The following is a 16546-nucleotide window of genomic DNA, read 5'->3' on the forward strand; positions in this document are numbered from 1 at the left end:
ATCTGTTTTGTTTAGTGCTTTATCTCTAGAGTTAGGACAATACCTGGCACATTGAAAGTATCCCATGAATTTGGATTGGATGAGGAATGAAAGATACAGGGTCTGGCACAAATAACGCCCCCTTTTATTATAAAATCATATGCATGTAATTCTGTAACATAACAATATCACACTCAAGCACACCAAATGATATTTTAGGTGAAATATTTAAATTAAAACTATAAATCATTATACCCATATTATTACCCTACCAACCACACTCAAGCAGGTGTGACTTCTGCAGGACCCCGTATTTACATGTGAAAAAGTCTGGAAGATTATACACCAAAATGTAAATAGTGACCACTTCTAGGTGGTAGTATTTTGGAAAAGTTCTATTTTTTCTAATTTTGTTTTCTTACCTGTTGTTTTAAAAACTCAACAATGAATTTGTATTATTTGTATAAAAAAGGAAATGTCACGAACTTTAGGATGCTCTTCCTTCACATCTTTAGATCAACTGCAGAGACGTTAAGAAGCTGGGCAGCCCTGACTGGTGGGGTCAGTCGTTGGGCATAGTCCTGTAAATTGAAAGGTCGCCAGTTCGATGCCCAGTCAGGGCACATGCCTGGGCTATGGGTCAGGTCCCCAGTTGGGGATGTGTGAGAGGCAACTGACCAGTGTTTTTCTCAAACATAGATATTTCTCTCCCTCTCTTTCTCCCTCCCTTCCTCTCTGTTTAAAAATAAATAAATAAAATCTTAAAAAAAAGAAACTGGGCAGTGGGTGGTTTCCTTCCCCCTTTGCTCCCCACCTAACATCTCCCTGCGGGTCCTCTTCTCCTTCTGTCCCTGCCACACCTACATGCTTCACTGGCACAGCTCCCTGGACTTCCATGCCACCTGAGCAGGCAGTGGTCGGAACAATGGACAGGCTGACTCCGGAGCCAGGAGAGGGCCTGGGAAGCCTGGGCACCTCCCCTCCCTGCCAGGCCAGGCTGGTAAGCAGGCACCTCTGGGGCCAAGAGGAACCAGGCTGATGTGGCAGCAGGAAGGAGTGAGGTTGGACCTGAGGACTTCCTGACAGTAATGAGTGTCTGGAGCAGGTCGGAGAGGTCACAGAGCCAATCTCCTTTCCTGGGGGGCAGCAGGTGCAGGTGCACTCCATTCTGACCTGGAGGGGATTGCTCGTTGTTCCTAAAGCACACAGCACAGTATTGGCACTGAGAAGAGTCTAATAAAGGTTATGGGTGGATGACAGCATTCGTGCACCCGTTGGGATTGTGAGGGTAGGTAGGTGGGTCTCTGTCCCAGTCTCCGGGCTCTCTGGCTCTTGGAGGTGTAGGATGAAATGAGTTCTGGCTTGGTAGATTCTTGTCCCATCCTTGCTGTGTGCCCTGAGCCAGCTGCTTTCCCTCTCTGGGCCTCAGTTTCTTGCACTGTGAAACAAGGGTGCCAAGCAAGATGACCTCTTAGGTCTCTCTGCTCTGACATTCTACAATAGCTGGCAGGCTCTGCACATGTGGGGTGCTTTTGCTGTCAAGTGGCTCTGTCGTTGAATGTTTTTGTGGTCTTCTTAACTAGGGTCTACATTCCCCAAGGGCAGACACGTGGTCTGACCTGGGCCGTGTCGCCCTGGTGTACACAGGCTGGCTCACAGTCAGCACCTCACGCCTTGCTGGAACTCAGCCTGCCGCTGCTGCTTGCCCTGGCCGGGCTCTGACCTTAACCCTGCCTGGACTCAGCCAGCACTTCCTGTCCTTGTCACTGTTGTGACTCTGGCTCAGTGGTTACGTGGAGGAGGGATCATGGTTTTTCCTTTTAGGGAGTGGGTGGGCTGCAGGGCAGAGCACACAACCCCGGGTTTAGGGATTAGATGAGATATTAGGAGAATTTCCTAACTCTTGAGATGGATTGGAAGAGGTCCTCACTCTCTGCTTTCCCCCTTCACAACCTTGCTTTCCTATCTTTTCTCTTCTGGAAAAGCTTCCCATCTCCACCTGCTCTTGATTCTGGTCTTTTTGTCTTGCATTTGTGTATGTTCAGGTGTGGGACCACCTCCTTGACCAGAGAGTTTTTCAAACTTTCTCTGACAATGATATCTAGTAAGAAATTCACTTTATATCATAGATCTGTACACTCTTAGCAGATACGCACACACGTGTGAAACAAAATTTATTGGTGAAAATTACCTTTACTACCTGTGGTGCACTCTGATACACTGGTTGAGACCCATCACAACCTACTACTGGTGTGTAACTTGCAGTTTTGAAAATATTGTTCTCTCAGAATGAAGTGTGTTGGGAACAGGGGCAGAGGGTTAATTTCCAACCCACTCCCAGCCCCCATGCCCAGGGCACAGCTCTGCAGAAGGCCATGGCAAGGACACTGGTGAGAGCGGCTGAGGAGCAAGACTGGTCCCGGGGGTCTCTTACCCGATCACCCAGTCCAGGAGTCCCTGCTGGGGCCTTGACCTCACTCTCCCGGGGTTGCAGGAATCCTCGGAACTTTGCCCTAGAACTTGCCCCATGAGCCTGCACCCTCTGGGGTGCTGGGAGGCTGTCCCTAGTAACATGCATCACAAATGTTTGTCAAACCAAGAGCAGTTGCTAGCAGCAGGGAACCCAACTGGCTGAACCTGATCGGGTCAGAGTGGTGGTGGCTGCGTGCTGAGCCCTGGATGGGCAAGTCTGGACTCTCAACTCAGGCTTTTCGGTCTGAACACCCCCTCTGCTCTCTCCGTCCAGCCGTCCTCCCTCCCCCAGACACCACCAGTTTGCCCCCAGATGTGTGCTCCTGACTCCCCTCCACGGAAGGCCTGCCCCCTGCCCCCTCCCTGCCCCTCCAAACCCGGGATTGCTGACTGCCTTCGTCTCTTCCCAGCTCCGCAGTCAGTGACACCACTGTGCTCAACGACAGTCACTGTAGTTAGTGACATCTCACTGATAGCCATGGCAGGAGTGTTTACACCCCCCAAAATGGAAAACCCTACAAAACAGAGGGTTCCCAACCCTGCAGAGAGCCAGCTGTCACACAATAGCACACCCTGCCCAGCCCGGAAGCCCCATGAGTCCCCTCCCTGCACCAGCCTGGGGGAAGCCTCCAGTTGCCCGTTGAACAAGGGAACACGGACATGCTCACATCACACACAAGAGTCTCAGGGGTGCTGCGGTGCTCCCACCAGACTATAGTCTTAAGTCAGAAGGTCTAGGTTCTCACCCTGGCTTGGCCCCTTTCTGTCTTTGAGATCTTGGACAATTGCTTTCATTTCTGTGCCCACAGAGTGAAAACAGTAATATCCACTTCTCGGCTGGTGGTGAGGGTGAAAGAAAATGAAATATCTGCCAAAGCCCGGATCAGCGATGACATTCAGAGGGTCCTCAATGTTCTGAATTTTTTAGTGTGTTGTAAAGCATGACCATTTTACACATGTAAATGGGTCATCACAGCCATGGGTCATGTCATGACATTGCTGTCAGAAGTGGACTGCACCTGCAGACTGGTGCCATGGTACAGGGGAGCTGAGACACTCCTGCCGTCTAGTGATGTAGCTTTCATAATGTTCTAGTGCACATTTAACTCTTAATGTGCACTATGCTATGCCATTTAAGAAATAAATTGAACGTAGCCTAAGTGTACAGTATTTGTAAAGTCCACTTATGAAGTCTCACTAGTGCACACTGATGCCCCAGGCCCTCGCATTCACTCACCACTCACGGACTCACCCAGCCCGGCAGGCTCCATCCATGGTGAGTGTCCTGCATGGGTATACCATCTGAATTTTTAAAAAAATCCTCACCTGAGGACATTTTTTCATTGATTTGAGAGAGAGAGAGGAAGGGAGGGAGAGAAACACCGATGGGGTGCCTCCCGTACGTGCCCCTCCCGAGGACTGTACGCTCCCAGACCTGGAGCTGAACCTGAAACCCAGGCATGTGCCCTGACCAGGAATTGAACCCGAAACCTTTCAGACAATGCTCCAACAAACTGAGCCTCACTGGCCAGGGCCATCTGCATCTTTTTTTTTAATAAAGATTTTATTTATTTATTTATTCATTATTATTTTTAAAATACATTACTTTATTATTGTTCAGTTACAGTTGTCTGCATTTTCTCCCCACCATTCTCCCCAACCCATCCAAACCCACCTCCCTCCCTTGCCTGCATCTTCCCCCTATTTACTTATTTTTAGAGAGAGGGAAAGGGAGGGAGAAAGAGAGGGGGTGAAACATTGATTGGCTGCCTCTTGTACGTGCCCTGACGGGGGACTCAACCTGCAACCCAGTTGTGTGCCCTGACTGGGAATTGAACTGGCCACCTCTAGGTACGACGCCCAGCCACCTGAGCCACACCAGTCAGGGCCATTTGTGTTTTTTATACCGTATTTTCAGGTACCTTTTATCTGTTTAGATATATGTAGACATGCGAATACTTACATTGTGTTACAATTGTCCAGAGTGTTCAGTAAGGCGACATGCCGTGCAGGACTGCAGCCCAGGAGTCACAGGCTGCACCATACAGCCGAGGTGGGCAGGAGGCTGCGCCCTACGGTTTGCACGAGCGCACTCTCTGATGTTCACAGGACAAAACCGCCTACTGACGCATTTCTCAGAATGAATCCCTGTCGTTACGGAGGGCATGACGATATCGCAAAGTTTGGAGTTGTCCCTCTCTCCTGCTCTCAACTTGGAATGTGAGAACATTCATTGAAATTCTGAACTCCCAGGTGGAACTTTGAAAACTCCTCTTCTCCAAGGCCTCTGTCTTGGGTATGTGCTTCCTTTGAGTTTTGGGGCCTCATTGCAGGGGTTTGGAGGGGCTGTGGAGGCAGCCGCTCGGCTCACTTGTGGGCAGCCCTTTCCTGGTACAATGAGCCCATTATCTGGGCTGTGTCACCACAGCCCATTGTCAGTGCAGCGAGGAGGGCAGGGTTGCCTGTCCCCAGCCCAGCAGGCAGGAGGGAGCCAGGGCAGAGGATGCTGCAGTGAGCCTGCTCTCCTGGCCTGGACAGATGAGGGGCTCTTTTGTCTCCTCCCTGCTGCCCCTACAGGCCAAGAGAGGTATAGTTATGAGGAGGACAGACATGGGGTGCGGTTGGAAGTGGGCTGCTCTCTTATTGCCCTCACTGGTTTGGGGGCAGCTGCGAGCCTTCCCGCTTTTGTGCAGCCAAGACAGGGTTGGATTGACCTGTGTTTCCTGGAGTGTGCTGTGGAAGCCTTTGTCACGTGGGTGAACATTTTACATTTTAATAGCTATGTTTTATTTGAATATTAATTAGAATTAGCACACGAATGTCACAATTTCAAGAATATTATTGCTGAGGCCCAGAATAAGTTTTGATTTAAATAAAAATATTCAGCACCTAATAGTTCTTATGGCATGATATATGGCATGGTGGTGAAGGCCGAATGAGGGTGACTGATGTTTGGGATATTGGAAATATTCTGGGTTAGAATCTGGCATGTGTTTCTTAGCTGCAAAGGCCAAACTGAGGGCAGGTTCCACGGTGCCCAGGTCAGGGGAAGTCGTTGGGCCGGCTGTGGCCGGAGAGGGGAGGCTGGCTAAAGGCAGGCAGCGCAGACTCACACACACACACAGACACGACCATTTTCCTTAAGTGTATGCATCTCCCAGCCTTGGGTGGGTGGGTGCAGGGTTGGGAGTGATTAATGCTTTAGAGAACAGAATTAAGAGTCACAAGGATCTCCAAACATGGAAAGATAGGAGAAAAATAAGATAAAATTGAATGGGAATCCATTCATTTAAGAAATATTTATTGAGCACCTAATTGCCAGGCACCTCTCTAAATTCAGGGGCTACGACTTCTGGCTAAGATGGAGGCGTAGGCAGACACACTGTGCCTCCTCGAACAACCAAATGATGGACAATAACAATTTAAAAACAAAAAACAACCAGAACTGACAGAAAATCTAAATTCAGGGGCTACAGAAATGAGGAGAGAGACAGAAATTCCCCCTCATGGAGCTCACATTCTAGTGCAGGGAGACTGACAAGTGAAAGGAGTAACTAAAACACGTGGTGTGTCAGGGAGTGAGAGGTGCTCAGTGGAAAGCAAGCAAGCAAGCAGGGAAGGGGATAAGAAGTGTGCGAAGAGGGATGGCCTCAGTGCCGCAGTTTTGGTGTGGGGCAGCTGGGGGTGGTGACTTTTAGCCGTGAGGGTAACCAGGGAGGAGCATTCCTGGAAGAGTGGGCAACCAGTGCAAAGGCCCTGAGGAAGGAGTGTTCCTGGCATGTTTGAGAATAAGTTAGGGGACAAACTAGTTTAGGCCTCTTTCATGCCCTATATATTTTTTCCTTATCGTAATTGCAATTAAATACTTGTCTAATTACTTTTTCACTGTCTGTTTCTCTACTAGACTCTAAGCTTTCTTGGTGCTGGGGGTGGGCCTTGCTCTCTGCTAAATTCCTAACTCTCAGCACAAGCCCAGGCACATAGCAGATGTTCAACCATATTTTGTTGACCAAATAAATAAATAAATAAATAAATAAATGTGCATACATGGCTTTGGGGTCAGAAAATTCACTGCACAAGCAGAACAGGCTCAAGAGCAATCAGAGAGAAAGAGGTTGGGCAGTTGTAGCTGTGGTCAGGGGGAACTTAGGGGCGTGCAGTGAGAGAAGGGGGCTCCGGGGAGCTACAAGGAGCTGGCCTGGTTAGGGGCTTTCTCGAAGGCGAGACCAGGTGGCCAGGGGCTGCAGAGCATGAGGTGTGAGTGAGAATGGCTGACCCGGAGTGGAAACATAACCGAATAGATAGAACCCATAGAGCCTTCGCATTGCCAGGTGCAGTGTCAAGCCCAGGGTTCGAGCCGTGAGCACCCTTGCTGCTGCATGAATTGGGATCCCTCAGTGGACTTCGGTGTGCGGGAACACATCAGTTAGTCTGACAGGGGCTGAGCATTCAAATCTCCAAACGATTTTGTCATTCTCTCCATCATTGCATGATTTTTTTCTACTAGAGGAAAACTTATGTATGTCACAGCGGCATTTGAGAACCTGAGGATTCAAGAAAGACCTTGCCATGAATGAGAATTCCTTAAAACAAGTGCTTGCTGGCGCCCAGTGTGTGCCGGACCTTGAGCTGGATAGAGTGGTGGACAAGACAGACATGGCAGAGCACTGGTCAAAGGTTTAGTGGGCTGCTCTCTGGAGCAGTGGTCTGGGCTCGTTGGGGGTCCTGGCTCTAGCCTGATCAGCCTTGTGGGTGGCCTGAATCAGCCACTCAGACCACAGAGCAATGGGTTAAAGCAGGCTTAGAGGTCAACTGGTGCAATGTCTCGGGTTACTCAAGGCTGCACAGTTTCTGCACCCCGCCCTACACCCTCCGGGACCTTAGTGTCTTTAAGTGTAAATTGAGGGCATTGGACCTTGAAGCTCGCTTAGGCTCTAATATTTGGTAATATTACAAATATGGGGAAGTTCCAAGGAGGTGAATTTGGCCCCATCCACATGTGAGGGGGGAGGGGTGGTAGAGTCCAGTCCATGCAGACCTTTCTCAAGCATATTTGTGGGGCCCGAAGAAGAGCGCCTGGCCCTCTCTGCCTCCCAGGGCTTGGGTTTGGAGGAGGGCCCTCAGCAGGGAGGTGCAGAGCACCTCCGGGATGGTCTGCCCTGCTAGGACTGACTTCCTCGTGTTTGGAGTGTTTATTGTGCTGAGTCTCTGTCCTTATTTTGAGTTGCCTCATCAAAGGTCCCAGTGTTGCAGTTTCAGGGTGTCCCAGCTCTAGGAAAGGGGGCAGGGGCAGAAAGAAAGAACTCTCCAGCCATGTAAAGAAGAAATTTTGAAAGTTTCTAAAAATCAGAGCTTCTTTATGCTGCTTGCCAGTCAAGGAGGAGCCTCAGCAGGGTGGCTGGCGTCTCCTCCCGGAGTTCTGCACCGGGGGAGGCTCACCGGGAGAGCCAGGGCTGGATGCACCCGGGCTCCTCCACTCAGCAGACCCTCGGGGCAGGGACAGTGTCTATGTTGTGGGGAATCCCAAAGCTCCTGGTTCAGCTCTGGCCCCCAAGGGAGTATGTTTCTAAAGGCACATTTTATTCCATAGCCCAGGTGCCTCTGGTTTGTAACCTGACCGACAGCGCAGTGCTTGACTCGGGTGGGTGGGCCTGGCAGTGGGTGTTTGTGGAAGGGACGAGGCTGGGCCCAGAAGTGCTCCACTGGCCAGGATCCTGGATGGAGGAGCCGGGGTTGAGTGGGGTGGTGCCCCATGGGTGATTGCTGGGTTGGGCAAGAGGAGGGACTTGGACACCTTGTTTTTCTGTTTTGTTACCAAATCCCGGACTATCTTTTAGCCAACACTGACAGTAACACCTCTATTATCCTCCTGGCTTCTCAGTGCTACAAAGTGCCTTCCTTCACCAACTCTTGTTGGTAGATTTTTCCGTGAGAAGCTTCACTCTCCTCTGTCTAGCATGTCCCAGGCACTCAGGTGCTCTGTCTGAACCCCCTCCATCCTCTTTTCCCCTTGAATGTCCCTCCCTTCTCCCCCATCTTCTCCAGGAAGCCTTCCTTGAGTGACCCTCAGTGATGTCACTCAGGGCCATCACTCTCCATCCTCAGCACTGAGGTCCAGGCCTCTGACCACTTCCTTGTCTCAGACACGTGCCCAGCTCTTCCGCAGCCTGGGAGCTCCGAGGGCAGGGCTTGTGTCCCCTTCTTCCTTGGGCTCGGCATGTCCTGGGCGCTTATTCTCCAGGCGTGTCAGAATAGGTCAGCTGGAGCCAGTGGCAGACACAGTCAGGCTAAGAGCATCTTGCTCTCCAAGGCCCAGCCCAGGCAAGGGAGGGGATAAAAGTCTTGTGCCGGGGCCTCAGGGCAGGAACTCACACACCTTGACTCTCCTCTGTCTGTCTGCAGCTTGTGACTTTGGGTCCCTGCCATGTCTCTTTCTCCCTGCCGGGCCCAGAGGGGCTTCAGTGCGAGCTCAGCCTGTTCTGCCCTCTCCAGGGGCAGAGGCAGGAGTAGCTTCAGCAGCAGGAGCCTCAGTTCCTTTGGGAGATGCCGAGGAAGCTCTCGTGGAATGGCCTGGGGGTCAGGGGGAAGGCTGGGGGTGCGGTTTGGGCAGGGGAGTGGTGGGCCTGGGCTTTCCCTGTGCCCTCCGGGGGGCATCCGGGAAGTGACCATCAACCAGGCTCTGCTGTCGCCATTGAAGATTGAGATTGATCCCCAGTTCCAGGTGGTGAGGACTCAGGAGACCCAAGAGATCAGAACCCTCAACAACCAGTTTGCTTCCTTCATTGATAAGGTGAGGGTCAACTCAGCTAAGCCCCTATCTCAGTGCATCCATCCCTCGGAGGAGCTGTTCTTGATGGACTTGGGAGTGGGTCTATCACTTCTAATTTGCTTCTGCAGCAAAGGGGTCCCCTTCGGCCTAACTGAAGTCTCTCGGGCTATGCTGAGGCTCTGTGGTCCCGTGGTTGGGGGCTCAGCAGCAGAAAGCTGTCAGCCAGCAGTGGGGAGACCCTTCTCTGTTATTCTTTCTGACTGTTTTGAGGTGCTCAGAGGCTGGTGGAAGGGCATGAGGCTGTGCTCAGGCTGGGTTGGGAGGCAGGGGAAAGGTGGGCTGACTACAGGGTCCACGAGGCTTCAGTTTCTAGAGGCCCAGGGACATCCACAGGGGCCTCAGAGACCCTCTGCTTATGCTGCAGGTGCGGTTCCTAGAGCAGCAGAACAAGGTCCTGGAGACCAAGTGGGAGCTGCTGCAGCAGCTGGGGGTGAGTGACAGCCCTCGGGGCCTGGAGTCTTTCTTCGAGGACTTCCTGGCCCAGCTCAGAAAGCAGCTGGAGGAGCTCCAGAGACAACGAGGGGCTCTGGACGCCGAGCTGAAGTTCTGCCAGGACCAGGAGGAGGAGTACAAGGCCAAGTAGGGAGACCAAACCTCCCCATGGGGCCTGAGTGGGGTCTAGGAGGGCTGGGCTGTCAGCTGAGATCCCCCATCCCCCCTGACTGGGCTTCCCTTTGGTCCCTCTGCACTGCACTCCCCCTGACTCTCACAATGGCTCACCTGCTGCAGTTAAGGAGACCCACGGCCCCTAAGGCCCAGATCTGGAGAGCCAACAGGCCCCGGCTCCCAGGTCTATGTTTCTGGTCAGTGCTGGGAGGGGTTTATTTAAACAATGCTTCAGCGGGTTTTCCTTGAGAAATTCCTGTTGAACAGGCTGTGAGCTGAAGTGACTCAGAGGTTCTCTGGTCTCGGGGTGGAAGACAATGTATTTCATGGGGCCATCCCCAGGCCTGTGGCATGATTCACAGCTAGACTGTGGTTCTGGGTCCCCCTCCTAAGTCACCTGGTGGTGTGGAGAGAGCCTTGGACTAACAGGAGGCTTGGGTTCAGTGACTTTGAGTGCTAGGTCAGAAAAGGTATTTGAATGTGACTTGTAAATGTGAAGTAGTGTGGCCCTATGTCATCAAGGGGACATGGGCTGAAAGAGTAGAGAGGGCCATGGCCGGGATGTGACAAAAGTTTCCTGATAGGAAAGGTGGAGACACGGGCTGGCGGTGTGTCCTGCTTTGGAGCATCTAAAGCACGTGCGGCCTTTTCAGGAAGGTTGTGCTCGGAGGAGGGACACTGGCTCTGATCCCCACCCGTTAGACAGTGTCTCTCTGTTTTTACTTGGCAGGTATGAACAGGAGGCTCACAAGCGGGCCACCGTCGAGAATGACTTTGTGGTTCTCAAAAAGGTGAGGGTGGGGGTCAGCTGCTGCACTTGGGGCCTGAGCAGCTGCAGTGCACAGAGCCCGGTTCTGGGCTGTGAGGGCAGAGGGGCGAAGGTGGTCATGAAGGATCTGCTTTCATGCTGCCTGCAGGGGTCCCCAGGGAAATGGGACATCTACCTAGACGCAGGGACCCCAGGACAAGATCCAACTGAGGGAGCATGTGATAAGCTTTGGGTGTCATTGCAGGAGAGGGTAGGGAATGTGCAGAAGAAGCAGAACAGGTTGGGATTAATCAGGGAAGACTTCCTGAAGGCAGTGTGGGTCAATGTTAGGCAAAAGGGAGAGCAGGGCTGGGTGGGGCTGGAGGAGGAAGAAGCGGGTCTCTGGAGAAGGCTTTGGGTGGGTGCTGGGCAGTGTGTGAACAGAACCCCCGAGCCAGAGTGGGCCTGCAGAGAGGGAGAAGGAGATACATGGTTTCTGTCTTTCTGTCCCCAGGATGTGGACGAAGTGTTCCTGAGCAAGATGGAGTTGGATGGCAAGCTGGACACTCTGAGGGAGTACATTTGCTTCTTGAGGCGTCTGTATGAAGAAGTGAGGATGTGCCAAGGGCAGAAGTGGTGTCTCCAAGGGCAGGGGGTAGTGAGGGGAAGGAATAGGGTGGGCAGGCTCCCTGTGGCCACTGTGGGAGTGGCCAGGAGGCGAAGCTTGGTTAGGGTGACTTAGATTCCGGTCATTCAGTCATTTGACAAACATTACTGAGAATTTACTATGTGGATGGTTAGGTTCTGGGGATACCCCAGTGAATAACCAGATGAAAGTCACAAATCTTGCTTTCTACTGGGTGATAAACAATAAATAATAGACTTAGTAAATAAGTAAATTATAGAATGTGTTAGAAGGTGATAAATGCTATGAAAAAGGAAAATTAAAATGGAAGAAGGAGGATTAGGAATGTGGTTAGTAGGGTGGATGGCAATTTCAGATAGGATGGTTAGTGTGGCCTTATTTAGAAGAGGAAATTTGAGCAAAGTTTTGAAAGAGGTGAGGGAATTAGCCACGCAGGCGGGAATCAGGGGTTCCAGGGTGAGGGAGAGGTCCATTGCCCCGCGTACTGGTATCTGAGGAAATGCAAGGAGGCTGTGGGGCTGCAGGAGCCTGAGAGAGTGCAGGGTGACAAGAGGTCAGAGAAGTGATGAGGACCAGGTAATTCTGGGACTTGCAGGACCTTTTCCTTTACATTCCAAGCTGCAAGAGTTGTTGGAGACCACCTCCTGCAGCCTTCATTTCCGATGAGGACATAGCTCCACAGAAGCAGGGAGCATTCAGTGTCACCCAGCATGAAAGAGGGCTGCACCCCCTGATGGGGTGCAGACAGTGAGCCAGGCCTACCGCCCCTGCCCTGGGGCTCCAAGGGGAATGGGAGCTGCAGGGTGGTGGGCGCTGAGTCAGTCTTCCCCGCAGGAGCTGGGTCAGCTCCAGACCCAGGCCAGCGACTTGTCTGTGGTGCTGTCCATGGACAACAACCGCTGCCTGGACTTCAGTGAAATCATCGCCGAGGTCCGTGCCCGGTACGAGGAGATCGCTCAGGCCAGCAAAGCTGAGGCCGAGACGTTGTACCAGACCAAGGTACCAGGGCCCGGGGGCAGCACCATGCTGGAAAGACTGGGTCTTCATGCTTATACCTCAGGGTGGTTATCCATCTCGGTCCCATTGGGCAGTTCTGATAACCTCCCTGAAGCTCCAGGGCTGGGTGGGCACGACTATTCCCCTTCCCCAGGAGGGAGACCATGCAGGAAAACCATGGGCGATGAGCTTGGACATCTGCAAGCTCATTCCACTATGTCCTGGTCTCAGCATTTAACCCACATTCTAAATGAGGATGTGAGGAGGCAAAGAATGTGGGACATGGGTCCCCCCTTGGGTGAGGAGCTTCCCAGCTAATGGTGTCACCTCTGCCCCCACTCAGTACCAGGAACTTCAGGCGTCTGCCCAGCTGCATGGGGACAGCATGAAGGACACCAAAATCCAGATCTCTCAGCTGCAGCAGGCCATTCAGAGACTGCAGAGTCAGATTGAGAACCTCAAGAAGCAGGTGAGGGGCCCAGAGCTCTCCGAGCCCTTCCTCTCAGTGCCTTTGTGCCAGGGCCGCCTCGGGTCCATGTGCACCTTGATAACTGGCTGTACTTTGGATAATTTGGGGGAGAGAGAACCTGAAGCCCCATTTAAGGGGAGCTTCCTCCTGTGCATTCTCACTGCATGGGCTCTGCTCATGCTGCATTCCATGTCCAGGTGCACACCTTGCTTTTGGCTCCTGGGGGAGAGGGGTAATTTATCTCTTTTCTTACCTCTTCTTTTGACTTGGACTCCTCGAGCCCAGCAGGGGCTCTAAAGCCATGCACAGAGTTTCCCAGTGCCCTGCCGGGGAGGGTGAGGGCCAGGACCCCAGGGAGCAGGTGACATGGACAGTAGAGTTGGGGGCTGAGCCCTCCTTGGGAGGAGGTGCTGTCGGTGCCTGGTGTGGGAAGGAGCGGGGTGGAGTTGGGGATGGAGGGAGAGGGTGGCAAAGGCCAGGAGACAGTTTCCTGCTCCTCCTGGAGACTTCATTTCTAGATGTGAAGGATTTCAAATGCCTAAGTTTTAAAGTATCTTTGTATCCACTTTCCCCAAATTTGAAGAATTGGTTTTGGGATCAACGGAGAGCATTGAGAACTGAGACCCCAGAGTCAAGCATTTTCCTCCAGCACTTCAACTTGACCCCCCCATCTCACATGACCCACCCACTCCCAGCAGGGCCCTTCTGGGAGAGCTCTTAGGACACAGGTCACTCAAGGCCCAGAAGCAGACTCCAGCCATCCTTATTTGCTCTCCTATGGAGTGTGAAGCGGGACCCATTACTTAATTTGCTGCCAGTGTTTTGCCCAAAAGTGTGGACTCCTTGCTTTGGAATTCTCTGGGCTGTCTCTTAAGATAGATTCCTGTGCCTCCTGCCAGAGCGAGGGAATCAGGGTCTCCAAGGTCTTTAGAAAGCCCAGAAACCTGCTTCCTAAACTCAGTTTGCTCAGGTGACGTGAATGCCTGGAGTCTCAAAGCCAAGGTACCAGAATTTAGGAGTGGTACTGCATCCCCAGGTCTGGGAACCACAGCTCCTCCCATAAAGGCCTCCTGTGAGAACCCCTCTTGGGGTTACCACCCCCATTAATCCTCCTCTTCATGCACAAGCCTGTTGAACTGGGCTCCCCTGCTCCAGGCCCCGGGCAGAGCCCTGCGGATCACAGTGAGGGTGGTGGACTGGACATCAGCTGTTTTGGGTTAGACCGGGTCCCAGCTTTGCCTTTCTGAGACTCAGTTTCCTCATCTGTAGAATGGAGATGATGTTCCCCATCCACAGCGTGCTTGTGTGGGAATAGAATAATGAGAACCTTTAGGGAATGCCTTCTTTTCCAAATCAAACACGAGGGCCAGTCAGCTGGATGGCCAATCAGACAGGGATCTCGCTCTTCATCTCTGAGCTTTCTGTGGGACTGGAGAGGTAAGGGCAGAGTAGATTTTTCAAAGCAAAGATGGAGGCACATGGTTTGATAAACTCTGAAAACAAGGCAAAATATTTGAAATGAGACTGTTCTAAAAAATCCAAGGACTGTGGTGGCTCTCAAGATGAGACTTGTAGATGATGAACTGAAGAGGACAGGAAGAGCATTAAGTCACCTGGGAGGGATTCCAATGCAGCGTTGAGGGCTGGAGTAGGGAGACCTAGGAGATTACTTGAGGTGGCAGAGGGGTGGATTAGTTCCTTGTGGCTGCTGTAGCAATGTACCATGGACTTGGTGGCTTGAAACAACAGAAATTTATTCCCTCAGACTGGAGGGTAGATGTCTGAATCAGGTGTCAGCAGGGCCACACTTCCTCTGAAGGAGGGAGCTGGGAACCCTTCCTCGCCTCTTCCTGGCTTCTGGTGGCTCCGGCAATTCCTTGGCATTTTTTGTTTTGTTTCTGCATCGTTCCAATCTGGCTGAATGTGGTGCCTTCTCTTTGTGTCTGTCTGTGTTCTCTCATCTTTTTCTAGGGACACCAGTCATTGGATTTAGGACTCACCTTAAATACAATGTGATAGCATCTTGAGATCCTTAATTAATTACATCTGCAACACCCCTCACCCCCTGTTTCCAGATAAGAGCATATTCTGAAGTTCTAGGAGTACATGACATTTTGGGGGGCATTACTCAATTCATTACGGGAGTTAAGGAAGCAGAAGAGGCAATACTTTCCCTGAGAATGAGAGCCACTGGGAATGGCCAGGGAAAACTTTGACCTCATGTGATTATGGTGCACCCCAGCCTTCAGGTTTTATCCACAGTAGGTACTTTGGGAGGCTGTGTTGTGCTCGCAGCCACTTTCTTGCTCATTTCTGCACCCATCCCAGAATGCCAACCTGGAGGCCAATGTGGCAGATGCTGAACAACGTGGGGAGCTGGCTCTTAAAGATGCTCAGACCAAGCTGGCTGAACTGGAGGCCGCTCTGAGAACCACCAAGCAGCATATGGCCCGGCTGTTGCATGACTATCAGGAGCTGATGAGCACAAAGCTGGCCCTGGACGTGGAGATCGCCACCTACCGCAGGCTGCTGGAGGGCGAGGAGTGCAGGTGGGGCCAGTCAGAGGACCTCGGAATACGTGCCCAGGGGGTAGGGTGGTAGAGGGTAGAATGCCAACACAGAGCTTTCCTTGTTAAGGGGAATTCTGAGAGATTTCCTGACATTCTAAGGCATTGAGGGCAACCCATTCTGCTAGGAGGAGTTTTAAACTGCAGAGCATGGATTTTATCTGTTAAGATGGTAGGTGAGCTGCTCCAAGAGGCACCAGGATGCATTCCTGCAGTCTTTCTCAGCAGTCCCTCCTCTTGTCTTTTCTCCTCTAGGATGTCTGGGGAATGCACCAGCCAGGTCACTATCTGTGAGTATCAGGGGATTTTGGGAGAAGGGTCCCCATGGGGAGCCAAGGACCCTGTTGTGACCCTGGTGTATTTCTTGGCAGCCATGGGGGGAGGCAGTGCCATCCTGCCTGGAGGAGCTTGTGATAGCACTTGTGGACTTGGGGGCAGAAAAGGCACTTTTGGGTCCAGCTGCTCCAGCGTCGTGACTGGAGGCTCCAGTGTGGTCCTGGGCTCAGGGCAGGGCCCTGTTATGGGCTCTTGCTCTGTGTCTGGCTCTGGCTCGGGCTCTAGCTGCCACACCATCCTGAAGAAAACAATTGAGTCAAGTCTTAAGACATCTGTCACATACTGAATGCCATGGCGACCGCCTGCTCCACTGCCTTCCTGAACTCGCTCAGCCCTGGCCCCACCCCTTACCCCCATCCCTGCATGGCCATTTCTGTGTCCACTACCCACACGGGATGCTGTAAAAGTCAATAAAGTCATGCCTACCTGCTCTTCTGAGTGCTCCCCCAGTCTGGCCTTGCCCTGCGTACTGATTTGTCTAATTTGGGAGGTTACTGCTTGCCCCAAGCCAAGGTGCACAGTGCCCCATCCTCCAGCTAGCCAGCCTCATCCTCTTCTCTCCCATGGCCTACCTGCTAGCTGAGCTGGGAAGACTCTGGGTTGAGCCCCATGAGACTTCATCCCATCCCAAGTATTGTCCTTTGTGGGGAGGGGAGAGGTCTGAGGCCCACTGGCCAGAGCCTGGAGGCTAGCACCAAGGGGTCTCACCCTCATCCTATTCACCTGCCTCTGGGCCTCCATTTCTATAGCTCTCTTGTGAAATGAAGTAGCGCCCAATTCTCCGTGGGCATGAGTCTTCCTCTCTTTCTCTCCCCATTTCCTCCCTCCCACAAATTGTATTGAGTGAAAACCACACTTGAGGCACTGTTTCAGGAGGGGGCTACTCTGGCAAGCAAGA

At 52.2% G+C, this 16546-nt stretch overlaps 1 protein-coding gene across 1 annotated transcript; it reads left to right on the top strand.

Moving 5' to 3' along the window:
• Positions 1-8550: 8550 nt before the first annotated feature.
• KRT78 (keratin 78) lies at positions 8551-16097 on the top strand. The gene is made up of 9 exons (XM_028532724.2): positions 8551-9241; positions 9645-9859; positions 10617-10677; positions 11149-11244; positions 12115-12279; positions 12620-12745; positions 15074-15294; positions 15568-15602; positions 15684-16097. Exons 1-9 carry the CDS (start codon positions 8876-8878, stop codon positions 15932-15934), a joined length of 1536 nt encoding a protein of 511 aa, XP_028388525.1. The 5' UTR covers positions 8551-8875; the 3' UTR covers positions 15935-16097.
• Positions 16098-16546: the final 449 nt, after the last annotated feature.

The sequence above is a fragment of the Phyllostomus discolor genome, chromosome 2 (genome assembly GCF_004126475.2).
Source record: "Phyllostomus discolor isolate MPI-MPIP mPhyDis1 chromosome 2, mPhyDis1.pri.v3, whole genome shotgun sequence".
Lineage (NCBI taxonomy): Eukaryota > Metazoa > Chordata > Mammalia > Chiroptera > Phyllostomidae > Phyllostomus > Phyllostomus discolor.